The sequence below is a fragment of the Anarrhichthys ocellatus genome, unplaced genomic scaffold, assembly GCF_004355925.1.
Source record: "Anarrhichthys ocellatus isolate YVR2014 unplaced genomic scaffold, GSC_Weel_1.0 scaffold154, whole genome shotgun sequence".
In the NCBI taxonomy this organism is placed as follows: Eukaryota; Metazoa; Chordata; class Actinopteri; order Perciformes; family Anarhichadidae; genus Anarrhichthys; species Anarrhichthys ocellatus.
Window position 1 is genome coordinate 299,899 of NW_022280184.1, and position 20,522 is coordinate 320,420.

Here is a 20,522-nt window from a genome sequence, read left to right on the forward strand (position 1 = left end):
CACCACCATGTTATAGGCTTCGGGGACGTCTATTTCAAACTGAAACCTTCCACTTTGGTAGTAACCCTCATCTGGAAGAAGACGGAGGGAGACAGACAGAGGACAAAGGTTTTCAATAATCTACACACATTACATTACAGGTTAAGTTTAATGACACTCCAATTTATACATTTCTGTAGAAACAGGGCCTTCAATTGTTGTCATACACTGCTGATCAGGGTTTAAAACATGTGTCGGAGACAAGTTTTAAAGTATCATGCAGTGAAAAAAAAAAAAAGATAAAAAAACCTTAAGAGCTAATCTTTAACACAAAGACCTAAACCCAAAAGAGAATAGTTGCTTGTAAAACTGGAAAATAGCCAAAGGAGCAGATGAGTCGATAGATAAGTAGATTTTCACTTGGTTTTCATGTTTCCCACACGTTCAAAAACACTGCAGTTTAGAGTGCACAGGTTCTTCTGGCAATGAAGACAGCCCAGAAAATGCATCTTGAAACGGTAAAGTATTTTCTTCAATGAGAAGCAAAAGCAGAAATGATGAACCGGTTTGGGTAGAAGATTGAAGTCCATTCTTCAAACGATGAATTATAAAGGGTCTGTGTAGCTGTGCTGCTAAAAGTACCGGTGAGCAGATGAAAAACGATCCTCGAAGTCCAGTTTGAATATTAACAATCCATCTCTACAATTGCAAGATTAATATTAGAATAAAGTCACAAAGTAATCTATTTAGAATGAGTACAAGCTCGTATTTGATTTGCCAAATTGGTCTCCCTGAAATGGAGGTTGCGTCTCTCTCGACCAGCTCAACCAAGATCAAATATGTGTGTGACAGGATAGTAAATGAGGGCACCTGTAGGTCAAAACACAACGCTGGCTTAATCCTCTGTTTCCATCTCGCAATGGCCGACGACGTTTCACGCAGACACACCTAATACCCTACACTAGTAGACGAGGACAGATGCAGAGAGGGCCATATGCAGGTGGAGAGCATGTACGATCATTCGTGTACGCACCTCGTAAATTTTGATATTTCTTCGTCGATTTGCTGCGACCTTTGTTTGACCAGTTTATATATCTGGCTGCAGCTATTTCAGGGATCAGAAGAGGACAAGTTGGAGATCAGATTTGGACAGAAAGAAGAAGAAAAAAATAACTGCCTGTTAGAGCTCACACAGGTAGACTGATACTCTTGGCAACTTCTGATTGAACTCAAGAAAGTGAGAGACAGATAGTGAGCCGTGTGTTGTCTCTAAATAAGTAGCTTGCTCAGCTGTCGAACATGGACCACATACCAAAATGCACATCTGTGCTATATTTCAAACTGTCTCATTCACATATGTGGAGAGGCAAATGTCTGATTTACACCTTAAAATTATATGCAATTCAAATTTACAAAAAAATAAAGATACCACAGTCCTTTCAATGCTGCTGACACGGTATTAATAACACTTAAAACTGTGTTTCAGAGCAAATGGTTTCAATTCAAAACTGGCATGAAGGCATCAGCAGCACCCCCCCCCCCTCCCCCTTTCGTACTCAAACACTGGGCAATTTGAGATAAGGCCTTTGTAAGAGGGCTATCTAAACCTCACCCAGATTCCATTCAGGGCAACAAAGACGGGGGTCCAATTTAATTAGACTACACAAACAGCCTCCCCTGTATTATAAATGAGACGAGGGAGGACAACACTGTGAGAAATAGAGATACAGCTTCAACAAACTTTCAAGTCCAAAAGAGGATGAAGAAAGAATCAGCGACGCGTCAACAACCAAGCGACGGGCGGACAGAAAAAGGGACAAAAGAGAGCAACAAACTGAAAGAAAGGAGAGCATCTACTGACTAACAGAGGCAGTCAGAGGTCATAAATAATTCATGAGTGTCTTCAGTAAACTGGAACAATCAGTCTTTTCTGTCACAAGACACTGCAAACTGTACACACACCGACACACACACATATTCAAACAACTAAACTCCAACTCTTCAGGGAAAATAGATTCTAGACATAATATGTTCGGGAGCCCAAAGGTTCAAACAGAAAGATGCAACTTAGTTGGTAAAAGGAACGGTGTGTAGCATTTAGGGGGATCTGTCGCCAGAGAGTTTACTAATAATAAGAATGTTTTTTTGAGTGTATAATCACCTGAAAATAAGTATCGTTGGTTTTTTGTTACCTTAAAATTAGCCGTTTATATCTAGACACAGAGCGAGTCCTCTACATGGAGCCAGCCGCCATGTTTCTACAGTAGCCCAGAAGGGACAAACCAAATGCCGGCTTGCTATCGGAAACGTCACCGCTAGATGGCGCCAAATCCAACACACTTTAATGGAAGGAAACTCTTACAAGATGCTTATAGACGGCTGTGGATCAGTGGTAGAGCAGGGTCATCCTTCACCAATCGGCGGTTCGATCCCCAGCTCCATTAGTCCGTGTCGATGTGTCTTTGGGCAACAGGTGTGAATGATTAGTTAGCGTCCTGATTGGCAGGTGGCACCTTGAATGGTAGCTATTGGCAACCTATTGGCAACCGCTAGATGGCGCCAAATCTAGAAGGAAACTCTCACAAGATGCTTATTTACTTCTGCTGATGCTTATCAGGTAACCATGGTAATCATGTTAAATGATTTAGCATAACATATGTTATGCTAAATCATCCATCCTTCAACGCAGTCTGAAAACACCTGTTACTTAAAATGTAAACTGAGCTCTTGTCCGGATCAACAATTTTGACGACCTAACTGCATCGAAGAAAACCTCCCATGAGGAAGAAATCAGCCATCATCCCCGGATTAATTAGCATAATTGGGATTTCCCCCTGTAGGAAGGAGGAGTGAAGCGGAGTTTACAGGTACAGGGGCATGACTGGTGTTGACAAATAATTACACGTCCATAAAATGTGAGCACAATAAAGAGTGACAGCTTATCTGTAAGAACGTTTTACGGTTAAAAAGGGACGCTAAAATGCGTTACTGAAAACATTTGAGGTGACGCAGTAACAAGAATTTTGATTCACATTTGATCGGGGGCTTCGCTAGCAGTGATTCACAGCTGCGGAAGAGACTCCTCTGATTTGTTTGTTTTTCTTTGGGGTCGATTTGGAGTTGAATGCCATTAGGAACACCAAGAGGAGGCGGAGCTTGATTTTTTTTTTTACAGATTACCAAGTGTTGCTTTAACAGAAGATTGATTCCCACCAGATATGCATGTATATGTTGTATGTTGTATATATTATTTGTCTCAATAAGAAAAAAAGGTTGAACGTGACTAAACTATACTTTTTGCTATTATGTACTTTTTTTTTTTCCAACACACACTAGGACGGGCTGCACGGTGGTGTAGTGGCTAGCACTGTCACCTCACAGCAAGAGGGACCTGGGTTCGATCCCGGGTGGTCCTTCTGTGTGGAGTTTGCATGTTCTCCCCGTTGCAGCGTGGGTTCCCTCCGGGTTCTCCAGCTTCCTCCCACAGTCCAAAGACATGCAGCTTAGGTTATTTGGAGACTCGAAATTGCCGTAGGTGTGAATGTTTGTCTGTCTCTATATGTGCCCTGCGATGAACTGGCGACCTGTCCAATGTCAGCTGGGATCGGCGCCAGCGCCCCGCGACCCTGAACAGGATAAGCGGTTTGGATAATGGATGGCTGGACACAATAAGACCTCTTGCTGACCCTTACATATGGCCGATCTCCAAAAGAGTATTGCTAATGTATCAAAGTTTGCAGGTTTCTGCAGGAATGTGCACAACAATACGTCAATTATTCGTACGCAAATGGAGCAGGAAACAAGTTCTCATGTGAAACACAAAGACGACGCAATTTTCCTTCATTATTGCATTTCTAATAATCCAAACAGGTGAGGATGCGTTCACCCCAGAGTGTTGCTGCTGTCCCCATTCCTCAGAGACACAGGGGTCCGGAGCAGCGGGGTCACGACACAGAGCGGTTGCATGGGAAAAGGAAAGGAAACTAAAGAGGCGTTCCAACTGGTCAGAGCTCGAAAAACATCACTGATTCCCCCACACATTTTCAGTTGTCAGCAAAATAAAAAATTGAGTAATGATTCATGACTACTGTTCATCCAAAGTAAACAGAGGAACTGCAGTTCTCGTGAGAAACGTGGAGAACAAAAAGAGAAGGAAACACAAAAGAAAAAAGGAAGAAGCACTTACGTGAGCCTTGAGCTGTAAACTCTCCCCATGACTTTACCTTACATTGGTTTGGATATGAGAGATATTTGACAACCTGCATCCTGAGGGCGAGTTCCCTTTGCAATTGTTATTTTCCTGACCACTTCCCCGCAGTGCAATGAATGCTTCCGTGTGTGTAATGCCTAGTTACCAAACTGCAAACGGAAAAGGAAATTTGACAGCACAGTATGAAGACGGCAGAAAAAACGAGACACCTTGCACATTGCATCTACTACAACTACAGAGACACACCGAGATGACTTGAGGTGCTATTTTTCTTCTATTAATATACTTCCATTACATTTATTTTGTTTGTCCTGTAAAATATATGAAATGTAGTTAATGGATTACTGTTAATACTTTACTACCAGCTGGTAGAAAAGGGGAGAAATCAGACAGGTCTACAGAAAAATATATTCACAGACTTTCCCTCTCACGGGTCACACTGAGGCCTCTACATGAGCATTTTTGTTTACATGCTTATTTCCCTTAATGTACTGTATTCGGTCTGACTCCAGAGTACCATGGTCCCCTGGCTGTAGTATAAAGATGATAAACTGAGGGCTGTGTGTTGTGTGTGTGTGTGTGTGTGTGAGAGCTACACACACACCAGATGTGATGGAAGGCAAACACAGAGAGAGCAGGTAAGAGTAAGAGAGAGAGAGAGAGAGAGAGAGAGAGAGAGAGAGAGAGAGAGAGAGAGAGAGAGAGAGATTAAACAAGGTAGGAAATACTAAAAGAGAAAAGAGCAAGAGAAAGGAAGTAAAGGGTGGGAAGAGGGGAGGGGGGGGAGACGTTAAGGGAGACAGAGGTCCTGAATAATTGAGGAAGACTTTCTCTGACAACTCAATCTCCTTATCAACTCCCCTTCAAGAACATGACACCAAAATCTTCTCTCCAATTGCTGAACTTTGTTTTTCTCTGCTAGATTTCGCTGACAAAGACCTTTGTGAAAACTTAGCTGGCGACGCAGCCTATAGGGCTCTGCGAGACACACACACACACACACACACACACACACACACACACACACACACACACACACACAAAGCATTAAATTAATTCACCACTGACTTAAACATCAAGATATCCTAACATCTTAGTGTGCAGAAAATGGATGCAGTGACTTCTGTAAACTCTCGTTACAAATGTAATAGACAAAATAAGACGCACCAGATAAAAAGACCAATGATAAAATTCGGTGACCAGATCTCTTCAACCACACAGAACATTTTATAATATTAGCCTCGTCCTCGTCATCTTACGAAAAGTGATTCCTCATCTTTTCTTGCATCTTTTTACGAATGTCCAGCAACACGTGTCAATTTCTGCTCGTCAATGTGCACAAAGTCTTTTCAAAATAAACTTCCTTCGTCTCAGGGAACAACTTAGTTTTTAGGTTTAGGCGACAAAACTACTCGTTTAGGTTTCGGAAAAAATCGTGGCTTGGGTTCAAAATAACTGCAGAAGTGGCGTTACAAATGAATCGATGTTGTGACTGCTGGTCTCCTGGACTAAAGTGCAGCGTTTTGTCAGTCATTACACTTCCTTGTTTTGTGATTAAGTGGAATAAATTTAAAAAATATATTTTGTGGGATATGTACAAACAGTGCATTACTTTTATTGCTGTATTGGCCTGAATTTAATTGAAAATGGACTCCTACTTGTATAGCTCCTTTCTAGTCTTACGACCACTCAAAGCGCTCCTACGTGAGCAATTTGGGGTCAAGTGTCTCGTCCAAGGACACATCGACATGGACTGGAGGAGCCGGGGGTCTGACCGCCGATCTTCTGATTGAAGGATAAACCCCCCCCCCCACACACAGAGTTGTGCGCACACATTTCTGTTGTTACAAGGGATTACTAACAGGATTATCACTTTCAGTTGTACCTCCAAATAAAGTGGTTCAGATAGTCTGGTACAATGTTGCCAAAATTTACAAACTAGATTTAGATGAATTCATTTGAGATTAGTCAACAATGTGTCAGGTGTCTGATTATGGTCCAAAAAGTGTTTGACAATAACGTGTGACTCTATTACCGGTCTCTTTCTTTGTCCCTCTCTTTCCATTGCTCACTTCGCTCACACACAAACACAGAGACATGTTTGTCTCAGTCTCTTGTGCGGCTTGTGTCCTCCTTGAAGTGAGAAGGTAACATTGGGCTCGAGGACGGAGAGAGAGAGAGTGTGTCTGACGAACACAGAGCAGGTAAGAGGAGACTCTGGAGACTCGTGGTAATCCCACACCAGCGTGCTGGGTGTGTCCAGTATTCCACGGGTGGCCCATTTTGCGTGGAACACTGCTGAGCAAGCAGACTGCACTCGGGGAATAACGACGGTGTGGCAGTCGAAGTACGGAGGACTGGAGTGCCCGTTTCAAGAGAACACTTCAAGACACACATGGACCAACCAACATGTGCGGTCTCCCACCACATCGCACACAACATACTTCCCCCGAAACCACTCAAACCCTGCATCTTGTACGAAATGAGAAAGCAGTGGATATGGCTGTTGGCGGCTCAGAGTGCTTTCACATTTAACCTTTTCGGTTTGGTAAAAAAAAGAAACTCGGGTTAGTACGGTTCGTTTGGGCTGATGGGAAAGCTGTCGATCCAACGCCGGTGCGTCCCAAAACAACCGCGACCGAGGCAGCTTGAAAAAGTTTTATTATTAACCGACCACAGGATTCTTCAAAAGCTAGAATACTAACAAATCCATCTGCTGGTAATGAAATCCATTCAGGAAGCGATCTTATAATTGATCTACAATTAATGAATGCTAATCAACACGTAGGCACATCAGCGCAGGTGTTTTTCCCTCATTAATAGGTCGAAAGCTGTTAAAACTGCTGTGCTTGTATCCGACTCAGTGTACTTTTTCAGTTCATTAAGTCCAGACAGTGATCCCGCAGAAATAAGCCGGCCGTCTGAGAGCGCTCAAAGGGGGCTTTTGTACACTCCTGTCTCAGCCTGTTATGAGTCATTATTCATGACATGCAGTCGATTTGCAGTCTAATAACACACAGCAAGTTTAAGGTGGTTTCTGGACCCGTTTCCATCCTGCACTTTTCCTGAGCTTTGATATGGGGGTTAATTAAATCGCAACCCTAATTAAAAACTCTTCACCAGCAGACTTGATCGGTGCTCACCTTTTTCTTCAGATATTTAAGTCTGATTGAAAATGCGTTTGATTCTAAGACAACATCAAATTCAGAGCCCGCCGATATAATGAGCAACCAACAACGCTGCTGCATGCCGTCAACAGAGCAGTTATGAAATGATTGAAGCAGTTAGAAAAAGAGGTGATTTTTCTCTTACCGGGAGACACTGCCAGCTGAAAATGATGCAGCTTGTCCTCATCTGGGAAACTGGCTTTGCATGTACCTGGACGAGAACAAATAAGGGGAGGGGTGTTAGTTATTAGGGTCAAAGGTGAAAGCCAGGAGCAGCTGTGTGAAGGTCTAGCATTAGTTTTGATTACTTGACTGTGTGTCAAAAAGTGGCATTAACATCAGTGATATATTGTATCTGTATTAAATCCTTCCTGAGCCTCAGTGTGTTCACACAGACTGCAGGATTTATGCCTTGGGACTCCGTGTGGCACCACATTCCCCCCTGGTGTTCAAGGACGTGTACTGCGCTCAAGATGGGAGAGCTTTTTGTTTTTAAACCATGTTCATGTGTAAGAAGTTTTCAATCAAACTTATCGCATCAGCTCCTTTCACCGAGTAACCCCCCAGAACGCTGTGTGTGTGTATAACATATTGTTTGTGGCGATGAGTGTAATGAATGCGCAGAAAACACTGAATGAAAAAGTGAATCCACTTTTTAGTCGGGCAGTAAAACACAGCACTCTACAAGCAGCTGAAGATCATTTTATCACAGCTGAAAGATTATCACGTTCCCCAGCAATCATCAGCCGTATCAAATAGCATTATGCAGGATTTAAAGCATGAATTAAAAATCAAAGTAAAAGAATGTGTGTATGTGTTGATGTGTCAAGGTCTGTGGTAATGTAGGAGGGATGATATTATAGCAGAATATCAATGTTTATTTGATTTAGATACTGTTTTTTCTGCAACATAGACATGCTTAAACTCCAAACTCATTTAGCTTAAGGCCTCTTCTTCTGCAGTGGAAAAGGACCGACTATCTGTACATGACTCCTATGACAGGTCTGTAACACTCGTCCAGTCTTAGTGTCCATATAGAGTGAACCCTGACTACACCAGCACCTTTCTGAAAGGTTCAGAGACGTTCAGCTTGGACAGCTCGGAGCAGCCGCTCAAAGAAGTTGGAGCGCTCTGAGAAAAGAGGCTGGGTGCAGAGCTTTTTCTCTATGCAAGAGCGAGCGGCCGCATATTCTCCTCATTTGGAACAATTGTAAACAAAAGACCCTGGTGCGGAGAAGAAAAACGCTATATGCGTAAAATCTTCTCAAAATCGCTTGAACAAATATGTTCAGACAAGTCGTTGGTTTGTTCTCTGTGTTTTGAAAGCACCACTGCTCACTCAGAGAAGACTCTAGAAAACAGCTTCTTTCTTTTATTTTTCCTGAGCTCCTGTCTGCCCAGAACGGTGAAAGTCCTTCAGTGTCGTACGGCAAGTCCACATCCACGGCACAAAGCACAAGTGTTGAAGCCTCATGAAAATCAATACTTTCCACAGGACCATATTTCATCACTATTGCTGGTAATGGAGAACGGATCGGGATGAGCATTACAGTCAAGGAGAGCAGGATGCTTTTCTTAAGTGGTGCACATCCTCATTCAACATGCATGACAATAACCAGGCTCATTTCACTCATTTATGTGGGTGTGCTGGACGATCTGGTTAAATAAATACTTCATTAAATACTCTTGATTTCAAAACAGTATCAGATCTATTCATTCATAAACAGAATTAACTGTTTTGAGACATTTACGGTGAAAAAAATAATCCTATTCTGACTGAATAGCTTTATGCCACTGCAATGCAGTTTAAAGTACTGTTAGAAATGACCTACACCTAAAAGCATTAAAGCAAAATGTTAGAAAATGGAGTGCATCTGTGGGGTTGGTTTTGTCTTTGTGCCTTATCTGAAACATTTGCAGAATTGTTTTAATATCCCAAAACACAAAATGTATTAATAATGATCAACCAAGTCTGAAACAATACATCAAGCCACCTTAATCCTCATTAATTGATATCGTAACATAAAGAATGTTTGTTTTTTTCCTGAGTTGAGAAGATTTAAGAACTTGGAGGACACTATTTACTTTACGTCGGCTGTTTATTTAATATTTCTGTCCCTTTAAGTCAGTTATTCAGCTCTCACACTTTCAGATGTGGGGCTGCTGAACAAACACTAATGCAAACATGGGGAGGAATGCAAAGTCAGAGGGAGTCTGACTGAACTGAGAGCGGTGTGTGTGGAAGTGGAAAGCATACTCACTAGGGAGATTGGCTTCAAGTTCTGCAACTTCTATTGAGAGAAAAAGAAAAAGAGTCATGAATAAGGGAGGAGAGAAGATGGTAAATACAGAGAGCCACGCGCACACGCGCACGCACACACACACATACACACACCGACAGCTGACACTGTCAGGACATTTGCTCTGCATAAAAGCATAACGTCTAATATGCAAGTTGTAAAATGCGTGACACAACACAATGCTGCAGAGGAACAACAGTGATTGGCTGGTAACAGAAGGGGGGAGGAAAAAACAAAAAGAGAGGAAGGAAACGACAAGTGAGGAGCAGAGGGTGTTGCCTCTGCATCAAGTCTGGTTGGATTTGTTTTTTAAACACTCACAGGTTCTCTTGTTGTGTTTTCACACCACCGACACTCCTTTCAACGTGTTTATGCATCAGCTGGTTTAACACTTCAACACTTAACAAAAAAAGACAAAGGGGGGGACGGGGACGTGCTTGGTCTCTCTGTTGTTGCTTGTGTGAATGCTGAGGATTTACCAATGTTATTTTTACAAACATTGTCATGCATTCAGATCATTAAGAGATTGTTTCAGTGGTTCTCAGCTGTGTAGCGTTAACACTGGTGTGCCTCACAGTGATATCGACCGCTTTAGTTTTCCCAGTAATATATGTGTTATTAGACAAGCACTGCATTACTTTTCTCACATTTAGTTATTTTGCATGGCCACTGAAGCTCTTTGAAGAGTAATGATCGGTACCGGGGATGCACCAATAGCAACATCGGGCATTCAGTTCAACTCCATGTACTACATACATTACTATATAGTACACTATACGGAATTTTAATTTCTGTTTCAGTTTTGACCAATTTGTTGCTACATTAAAAAGGTTGGTGTAAGATATATTATTTTAATAATAAATAATTAAATACATTTATATGCATCTATTTATTTGCTACATTTTGTTTTACAAAGTTAAGCTAAGAGAGACAGAAAAGCAAGTCCCTCTAATGTCGTACTAGAGGGCATTAGACAGGTGCTTGTGAGATTACATCCACCCACACTTATATAGAACTCTATATGATATTGGACCAGCATTGGACAAACCACTTTTGAATCTACTCTACACCAAATTATAGCCTTCGTTTCACCGGTCATAGTGATTGGGTATAATAATGCCATCAAGTATATGTATGGACTAAAGCAAAGACAGGTGAGAACCCAGAGAGGTAAAAACATGATGGGAAATGGTAGCCGGCACAAGGTAGACAGCCGCTTGAAATTTAGAGGAGGAGAGAGGAGACAGGTGCCTGGAAGCTGCATCTCAAGGCAGCGAGAGAAGTACCGATAAATAAAACCCAGGCAGAAACATGGTCAGAGAGAAAGAAGAGGAATAAAGAGACAGAGGTAGAAACAGAAAAAAGAAACAAAAGGAGAAGTCCAAACATCCGTGGAGGAAGCGGAGCATGAATTTATATTTCTGTATTGAAATAAACCACAAAACAGTTAAGAAACAACTTTGTTAGGGCCTATAGTGTCTGTCTATAAGTATTTAGCTCGTCATGAGTTTGTATAAAAGAAAGCGATGCAAGCTGACAAAGTGATGGACGAAGCGGACGGCGACCTGGGTACCTTTGGTAAGGAGGCGGTCCCTGATGGAGACCCTGTGGGCGGAGTCGGAGGCTCCCGAGGCACGGCTCGTCTTTCCCCCGTCGTCCCTCTTCAGCTTACTGGCCAACGTAAGCATGGCTGCTGTGATCTGCCTCGGTCTACCCCACGCCTGGAGCGCTACGCTGCTCAATAAGCCTGACAATCACACAGACCGTGAAGAAGAAATGAGACAATATAGAATAGAGGGGGGAGAAAAAAAGTGCTTATAATATTCAAATATAAAGTCACACCGGTTTCCTCTCACAGGCCAAAAGACGCACGAGAGGTGAACTGGCAACTTTAAAATCGATCGCCGATTGTGAATGTGAATGACAGTCTGTCTAGATGTTTCAGTCCTGTGATAGACCGCCGACCTGTTCGGGTCCAATGAGTTGGAATAGGCTCCAGCCCCACACCACACACACAACACTCCACAACAAGTGGATATACGTAATAAATAGGCTGAATAAGTGAAAAACAATACCGATGAGGACCTTTCAAGTTACTTTCTATCGAAGGCCAAAGCTCAGTTCTGCTCAGAAATGACAGACCTTGAGATCTTTTCACATCATGCGAGTGCTAGTTAAGTCAAGTGCCTCCTATACTTCCTATAGAAATAAACTAACAACTATGACACCATTCCATTCCAGTGGAATAATGGAGTTTAGACTCTCTGTTGTGATAAGACATGTGGGGCCACAAGCTGTCGAGCACAAGTGTTGAGTCTTGTTGTAGGAGAATGCCTGAAACTGGCGTAAATCTCTTGAACGTTTCTAAACACAAATACCTACTCTCTACGAGAAATTAAATGTATGCCGTATAATCCGAAGGAGTGGAATCCTGTCCATCTGCTCTTAACATTCATGACTATACCTTTACTGCTGTGGTTTCCATGGTTATTCAGTAATAGGACCGTTGCACGCCGAACGTGGAACTCAGAAGTTCATATCAACATGATAAGAAGTAACTTAACGATGGCACACTGTTTTAATTATCTAAGAAAAGGTGATTGTACCAGACAGAGGGGAGCCTACAGAGACAAGCATCACCAATCAGCTGATAGCACGAACGGCCTTTTGACTTGCTGAATGATATTTAACAGACTCACTTCAACGTCATGCTCCTGCCAACGTCTCTCTGAATGCCACAGCAGGAAGCCGATATCTATGGCACGACGGTGTTAAACTCAGAGGTCAAAGCATTCGCTCTTTGTAAACACGTCTCACTGTAACTAGTGACGCATGAGTCGGTCTCTGCCTTTGCTGTTGTTTACTTATTCCCCTGGGAGTGTTTTCTTCTTGTGCATTCATTGTGTATATGCACAAAGAGAACGTTTCAAAATACGTATCCATATATTATCAAATGACCTAAAAACTGAATTATTCTAAAATGTTTACAATTAGGAAGTGATGTTTTGCACACTTTAACAAACAAACAGAATACATTATGACATCTGAAAATATTCTAAGCAACTTCCCAAAAAAAACATCACCTCTCCCGGTAAAGCATCATCCACACAGCCCACCCTTGATAACATGCTCGCATCGCTGACTAAAGGTAACAGAACTCAGTCTCAGCTGATCCCTTCTGTTGTTTTGGAAATTGTTCTGCTCCCACTAGTTTTCTGCTAAAGCCCACTGTTACTCCTTTACTAGTAGTACAACTCTGCAGGGGGTGCAGGGGATTGTTAACCTCTCTAGGGGAGCGTGTTCAGTGTGAGCTCATTTGGGGAGCAGCAATAGCAGAAGGTATCGGGTATCATTGTCACCCAGTCGGACTCAGTGCCCACCTGCCTCGACTGTCAGTCACTGCACCCTAAGGTTGCTCACTCACACGGACTACCTGGATGTTAGTCGAACAGCTGCATGGGGTGGATTCATAATAACGCAGTAGGGACAAAGTCATGCAGCATATGCGGGGGGGACCACTGCACACAGGTTAACACAACTAGCTAGCAGATAAACACACACCTGCACTGATGGAAAATATATCGTCTTTACTTTAAATTGGTAGATTATGGAGTAAATTCACAGAAAGGGGTGTAGTCTGTCTTTGATGTTTGGGACTAAATGAGTCCAGCTAACTTGGTATCAAACACAAGGAAGTGCGTCTCCCTCGAGACAAAACCTCTCGAACTGAAACCAAGATTAATGCTAATGTAACGTAAACACTTTCAGAAGTTAAGTTACCGCCTCGTCACTGTACTTTTAACTTGTTAACCAGTGGTCATAACAAGCGGCTAACACCGCTAATCACAGCTAGCTAGATGCAATGTTCGAGCTTAAAACTAGTCTCAGCTCTGGCTTATTCCTTGCGCATGTGCTTGAGTGCAAGAATAAATGTCACTCGTTTTAATTAGTGAAAGGCGCACGCAAGTTGTTAATGAACTATCTCTGCTAGCCAGTGTTAGCTTGTGTGTTGCCTTTTTTACCTGCTTTCTCAGAGCTAGCGCTCCGTGCTACACCATAATCAGCCGCCCTCCTCTGTTCAAGGCGCTGTCTGCAACCCCAGCCGGAGGTTATAGGAGGCACGTCCGACTGTAAATAACTTCAAATGTGATTATTTCGGGGGCTCGGAGTGGATATAAACTGATTGGAGAATCAGCTGTCAGAACTTCGCTCCGGTGTCATGGGCAACGGAAGCGCAGTACGGGCCGTTTGTTATTGTTATCCGTGTAGACATGGCGGCAGATAAACAGTTCCGCAAGAGCAGAGGACGAGTTCGAGTCGGTTCTTGTAGGTATGAAAATGGAAATACAGTCGCTGAATCTGTCGGTACTGAATGGAATTTTTTGCTGTCGTGTTATAGAATGCATAAATATGATTATTTATGTTATTCATTTCTTATTAATACGCTAGAAAACCCTGTTCATTAGCACATAGCCCAGAATAGATAAATCCCCTTCCCTTCCCATCTTTTCCTCATATAGCCAACTGTTTGTTTTTTTAACCAAAGTTCAAAATGAGCTCTCTATAATCAGATGAGATGAGAGAATATATTTGCGGAATAAGAAGCAGCATCTATATTATAACAGTCTTATTATTTGTGGGTGTTATATTCTGACCAACTGTTAGGGTTCAAGATGATGATACTAGCTAGCAGCATTTTTATACTTTATATTCATTTTCTTTACTATTGGATATGATTTATTTATTTATTCATTGATGTATTTTTGCTGTCTTAATTACCCCCAAATTTAACTGGTTGATGACATCTGCTAAACTTCACAATAACACAGCACATTTGAAAAACATAAAACATACAGACACACACACACACACACACACACACACACACATACAGTACACATGCCCTGAGCAGAGCACCATTTGCAAAATGGAAAGCTGAGACTCACTGTTTGACAGAACAGCTCATTCGCTTTGGAGCGAACCCATTTCACCCTAAAGTATCTGGACAAAGCTGTGATTCACTCAGCCAGTTGTTACGGACCCAGGGGCATGAGGGCTGTCACTGTAAACAAGAACATGCTCTCGACTGAGCTGCCTGGTTAGATAAAGCTTTTTAAAGAAAGGAGTCTATTAATCTTGGAGCAGATGATTATATTGTATTTCATCTAAATCTGTTTAGACAGATGTTGGCCATCAGGCTTTCTGCGATGCAGATACCAAAGTAAGTACCAAACTCACCCCTCTTCGCATGGTGTGCTTCACACAATGCTTTTGTTATTCAATGGTGCCGACTGAGGACAAAGCATACATCTGTACTTATTAATGGGAGTGATACTACTATGTTGTAGAGTTGTAACAAAATGGAAGAAAACTACCAAAAAACACTTTTATCACCTGAATACTGAAAAACATTATGCAGATTGACATCCAAACAATGAAAAGATAAAAATCAGCACAAAAGCTACAGTTGGTAACCTTGATAAAAATAAGTTTTTGTTCATGTTTGCTCAAATTGTCACTATATAAATTGTCACTATATCCTGACAGTAGTATCCCGACAAGGCTGTGAAAAATCAGGTTTCTCTGCCTCCTTTTAGTGCTCCTAATTTGCAAGATTCCACGGCGTCTTAAGGAAAACAACGAATCAGAGCTGAGAAGTCTCGAACGCAGCTGTCAATCACTGCTCTGAAGCTCATGAACTCCGATCAAATTGTCACTGATCAAATATGAATTTAGATTTTTGCTACGGCATTGGCTTTTTCTTGCCTCAAATGTTTTCAAAAAACACATTTTAGTGCACCGTTTAGCTGTTTAGCTGGGAGGTGCTTTGTTTTGGCTCTAGTGTCTTACACATGACATCCGGGTCACAGTTTTATAAAAGTTACTAACTGTAGCTTTAAGCGAGGAGAGGTGAAGCCTTGTCAGGAGGAAGAGATTGAGAACAGAAGGTCAGAGAAGGGATCAAGAATAAATAAAATTAAAAAATTAAAAATAAAAAGGAAAGAAGAGAAAAAAAATTTTAAAAAAATAAATAAAAAGAATTCTAGAGAGGGAGGACTCTTTTCTGAACTCACTGAAGATTCCAACAAATGAAACTCTCCACCCTCTCCTCAGACGACCCATTGAAGAGACAATTCAGTACAGAAGATGAAGGCATTCACTTTGAAATAAAATATTCCTGTCACTTCTAAGTCTCAGAGCTCAACAACGATGTAAAGAGGGGGATAAGAAAAGTTTGTTGTGCTTCTCTAACCGAAGGTCGTAATTAAATGATGCGGATGTCCCCTAAGTAATTCCAGAATTCTGTTTATTTTTTACGACAGTTTTTGAAAACTGAAATGTTAACTGAGCTTCAGACTTTATTTTTTTCAACATTATCTTTACTGGTTTCATAACACAACAGCCCTCAGGTGGAATAATGCAACAACGTACAGGAATGTAATCTCATAACTGCCAAATCACCCCACCTCTCCCTCCCTTCATAGCCCACACAAATCCAACCCATCCCTTCAGGTCCTACCGCTAATTTAGCTTTTAACTTTGATGTCTGCAGAACAACAGTGACTTGGAAAATGTTCAGCTCAACTCAAAAAAGACATCTGTTGTTTGCGTGCCGGATACAAAAATATTAGGATTCGTCTCCTGCTGCTCTGTTGCGAACAATCCAGGGTTTGGGTCATCTCGAGGGCAATAAACTGGTCTCACCTCACGCCCATGACTGAGATTAGTTTATTTCAGTGATGTTTCAGTTAATTATGCACTGAACAGGTCGTGCAATATTTATTGTACAACACAAAAACAATCTGGGGTTGATGGGAATGTCATCAAGTTTGCAGGTATTTCGTCAAACCAAAGTACTGGACAAATTAAAATTTCAACCTAAAGATGGCTCTGGATTAAAGTTACTATGAGGAGCTTAACTGATTATGAAATAGTCTCAATTTTAAAGTGATGCCTCTACATGACCTACATAAGTATCATAAGACCATCAGCAAGAGGTCTGGCTATTTAAATATAGTTCCTCTTAATGCCTGTCATCGGTTTGGATTCCGCCCAAAGTCAGATGAAATCATGCAGGTTCATCAAAAACTCCTTCAGCTCAGACTCCAGCGCGGCCTCAGCCATTGGCCAGCCCGTCGCGGACAGACCCGGATCCAGCTTCGCTGCCGCCTTCGAACTGGAGTCCCAGCGAGAGGTGGAGAGCTCAGCGCCCGGCAGCAATGTCTTCTCGCCTCGCTGGAAAACACTGCTAGAAACCAAGGCCGGATTGCTGGGAGGAACGGGAGAACCAGCAATGCGTGGGGCAGACTCTCAGACCATGCTGAAGTAAAATTAAAGGTGTTCTAAAGGGAATCTGGTGGTCGGAAACACTACAACTTTCATCCACAGTGACCGTACTACAGCTTTCATCGTCAGGGACTGCACTACAACTTTCATCATGAGGGACTGCACTACAACTTTCGTCCACAGGGACCGCACTACCACTTTCATCGTCAGGGACCGCACTACAACTTTCATCCACAGGGACCGCACTACCACTTTCATGGTCAGGGACCGCACTACAACTTTCATCCACAGGGACCGCACTACCAATTTCATCGTCAGGGACCGCACTACCACTTTCATCCACAGGGGCCACCAGATTCAACACAAAATTAAAGTTTCTTGTAGTAGCTTTAAAGCTCAGGGGAACACCAACATCAGGAGGATTCGTCCTCAGGGCACCATGAATCTTTATATAAACCATCCAATCGTTGTTGAGATATTTGAGTCTGGACCAAAGGATTCTGGGACCTAGCTCAACTGAGAATGTTTTTCTTTTAACTTCCACAAAGAATTGAGCTGTCACCTCTGTCACTTACAACGCTCCTATTTTCTTAAATAATGAGTGTTATAGCCTACCACCAGTTTCTCTGCTTGTACATTAAACTGAGATCTGCCCATCATTTAAATCAGACTGTGACTGCAGTGGCAGTAGCCCCAGTGGCTCTGATCTTAATCATGTAAAAACAAAGTGTTACACTGGGGGCTTTGCTCTCCCTGCTGGACCACATGACCTAGATGTGAGTGTAGTGTCTACTCAGTTTAAGGGGAAAACAAAACTCTGCAACAATATGACTAATGCACATGTCACAAATCCTATTTTATGCTGCGTGTTTGCTTTACTTCTGCTGCACTATAAGCTGTTAAGAAAGTCAGGATACTCAATTTGAAATGAATCGGAGAAAGCAAATTACTTATGTGCAAGAGCGCAAGATCTAAAACGATCTTTTTTTACGTTAAGTTATGCATCTAACTTTTTATTGAGCATTTAAATTAAATTTGAGTTAAATGTACTGCAGCAGTTACTGCAGCAGTCTGAGAAGTGTGAGTCTCTAATTCAGTCTGATTCTCTATTTCAGGTTAACATCTACCAAGCGCCAATTTGTCGTGTTAGAAAAAGACATTTACAGCCACTACGAACACATTGCAGGACAGCCGTTCCTACAGTAACAGACGTTTTTCCCTCGGGGTTCCATTAGATATAAATTTACCATTAGAGACTCAGAAATAGAGTGTGTAACTTAATAGAAAAAGGGCACTGACGCAGACAAAAAGTTGGTGGCAATACATTGTGGTACTGTCCTCCGGCATGTCGACATCTGATGTAATGCGTGTTGTGTGCAAGTACAAAGAGTCATAGGCTCAAAAAAAGCTTATATTACCACATGACTCATGTATTGAATCATGGGAGGAATTCCCCCCCCTCCTTTGTACCTCTTGATGCCTCTTGTTATGGAGGAACACAGTACACTCCAAAAAGTGGAAACATTTTTATTGAAAATGAATATTATTAATGCACAAATTGTGTGAGTACAACATCCTTCTACCAATTCAGTTAGTTAGACAAATGGTTTAATTAACAAATGTCTTTCCCCTGATCCAGAGGGATGGGAACATCTGCGCAGCAGACACGCCAGAAGTGCTCACCGTTTGACAGAACAGCTCTGAAGTCGGTCTGACTCACGCTGCACGTGTTTGCAACACGTTCTCGTTCCCACTTGTCACATGCTGGCGCTTTCTCAGACAACTTGGCATCACTTTGTAACGCACTGGGTAGCCGCACGAGCACGGTCGCAGTAAACACACGGTTAACGTCGTGAAGTCAAGCAAAAACACTCGGTCATGTTCAGGCGGCAAAACCACTTAGTTAGGAGAAGTAGTTGGGCTTAAAATAAGTAAGTAAACCAAGTAACGCGAAAACAATGTAACATAAGCACGGAAAATGCATCACAAACACTGAAACACGCACACCGGTCTCCTGGTTTAAATGTCCTGTGTCCTTGTCTGGACTTTAAACTTCGTCATAACAATCCTGAAGCCTTTTCTCTGCAACGTCTAATGATGACGCAAATGATTTTACGTTGTAGTTTCCTGAAAGCCTAGTGCATGTCATACAGAAGCTAATGGCTAACTTGTGAGTCTCCTGTCACAGAAAAAAATTATGGAAATTCTTTCTCTCTCTCTCTCTCTCTCTCTCTTTCTCTTTTAGACACATACACACACACACACACACGGACACTTTGATTTGAATATGGGAGGATGAAGAAAGGTGTTTCTCATGACTAATACAAATGAGTATGCAAATGAGTTGTAACTCATATTTGTTTATTCAAACATGAGGCTTGAAAAGTAGTTTTGTGTGATAGTCCTTTGGGGTGGACTTTAGGTTGTGAGTGACTCCTGAAGTATCCCTTTCATAATATTGCATGTAGATGAATACTCTACCTATAAGGATGATGGCCAAAGGTGTGTGTGTGTGTGTGTGTTGTGTGTATAAAAGCGAAGTCTGTGGCAGACACTGATGTCCTGTATTATAGAAGGAAGGATGATATGATGAAAAGACGTATTTCAAAAATAGATCAATAACGACATTTCACTTAAAGCTGAGCGTGTGGGGAGAAGAGATCGCATTTCACAGGATGGAGAGGTTTTCCATCAATAATAGCACCATGTTCGTAAGAGATCTGAGAGGAACTTTGTGCTCATACAGCTGCAACAACAGATAGAGAAGAAGTCTCGGATTCACCAGATGGTGCCATGTTTGTTTTTGGGCCTGTTGCGTATAGAGTGATGCTGGGGTGCCTGACGTTAGCTTTTCACATCTGCCGAATGCAAATACTTGAGTTTGCCACAGAGCTTATTTTCTGCAATAATTTAGTAATAGTTTTTGTTGAACCACTGGAACCAGTGTGACGCGAACTTCCGGGGCTGCCCGACAAAAATACATGATCCCTGCAGCACTCTTCAGCAGTGGTTCTCAACTGGTCTGGCTGCGGGACCCACCATCACCCCTTAATGACAAGCCACGACCCACGACCCAAATTATATATATATATATAATTTGGGTATATCTATATTCAAGAAGTCTAGTAGTAGTAACGTCTCTGTGTAGTAAACAACTGCCAAATCAAATAAGGAAAGTACACATCAATTATATTTTAACAAATATTATTCTTATTTTTCAAATTTAACTGTATGGATTATAAATAATACATAGAAATACATGAATAAATGTTCTTCTCATTTCAAGTAAAATAAAGGCTGGATTCGAAAATAAATTACGCAACGAAATTCATTTTAGAAAAATTATTTTCACTGAAATGATCTGCAGCTTTAAATTCAGTTCATTCAGGGTGAAGTGAAAAAGCCACAATATAATATTTTTTTCATCTTCTAAAAAAAGAAATTAGTGTTGGAATAATTCACTTTTATGAGTCTGTCCAGTCAGAGTCTAATGACTCTGGTCTCTCTGGACATTTTTCTCTTTTGGTAATCGTCCTATGATTTGACTTTCACAACTCTCACTACAACAGTCCTGCTCTG

At 41.8% G+C, this 20,522-nt stretch overlaps 1 protein-coding gene across 4 annotated transcripts in view; it reads right to left on the reverse strand.

Moving 5' to 3' along the window:
- Window positions 1–19,999, reverse strand: part of ube2f (ubiquitin-conjugating enzyme E2F (putative)) — a 54,021-nt gene extending 34,022 nt beyond the window's left edge. For all 4 annotated transcript variants that reach the window (XM_031877901.1, XM_031877900.1, XM_031877903.1 and 1 more), the window contains exons 1-5: window positions 13,679–19,999; window positions 11,230–11,403; window positions 9,618–9,647; window positions 7,502–7,567; window positions 4–71 (exon numbers count right to left, since the gene is read on the reverse strand). In XM_031877901.1, coding sequence (XP_031733761.1) covers window positions 4–71; window positions 7,502–7,567; window positions 9,618–9,647; window positions 11,230–11,344 — 279 coding nt within the window. In that variant the 5' untranslated portion in view covers window positions 11,345–11,403; window positions 13,679–19,999. The remainder of the gene's footprint in view (window positions 1–3; window positions 72–7,501; window positions 7,568–9,617; window positions 9,648–11,229; window positions 11,404–13,678) is intronic.
- Window positions 20,000–20,522: the final 523 nt, after the last annotated feature.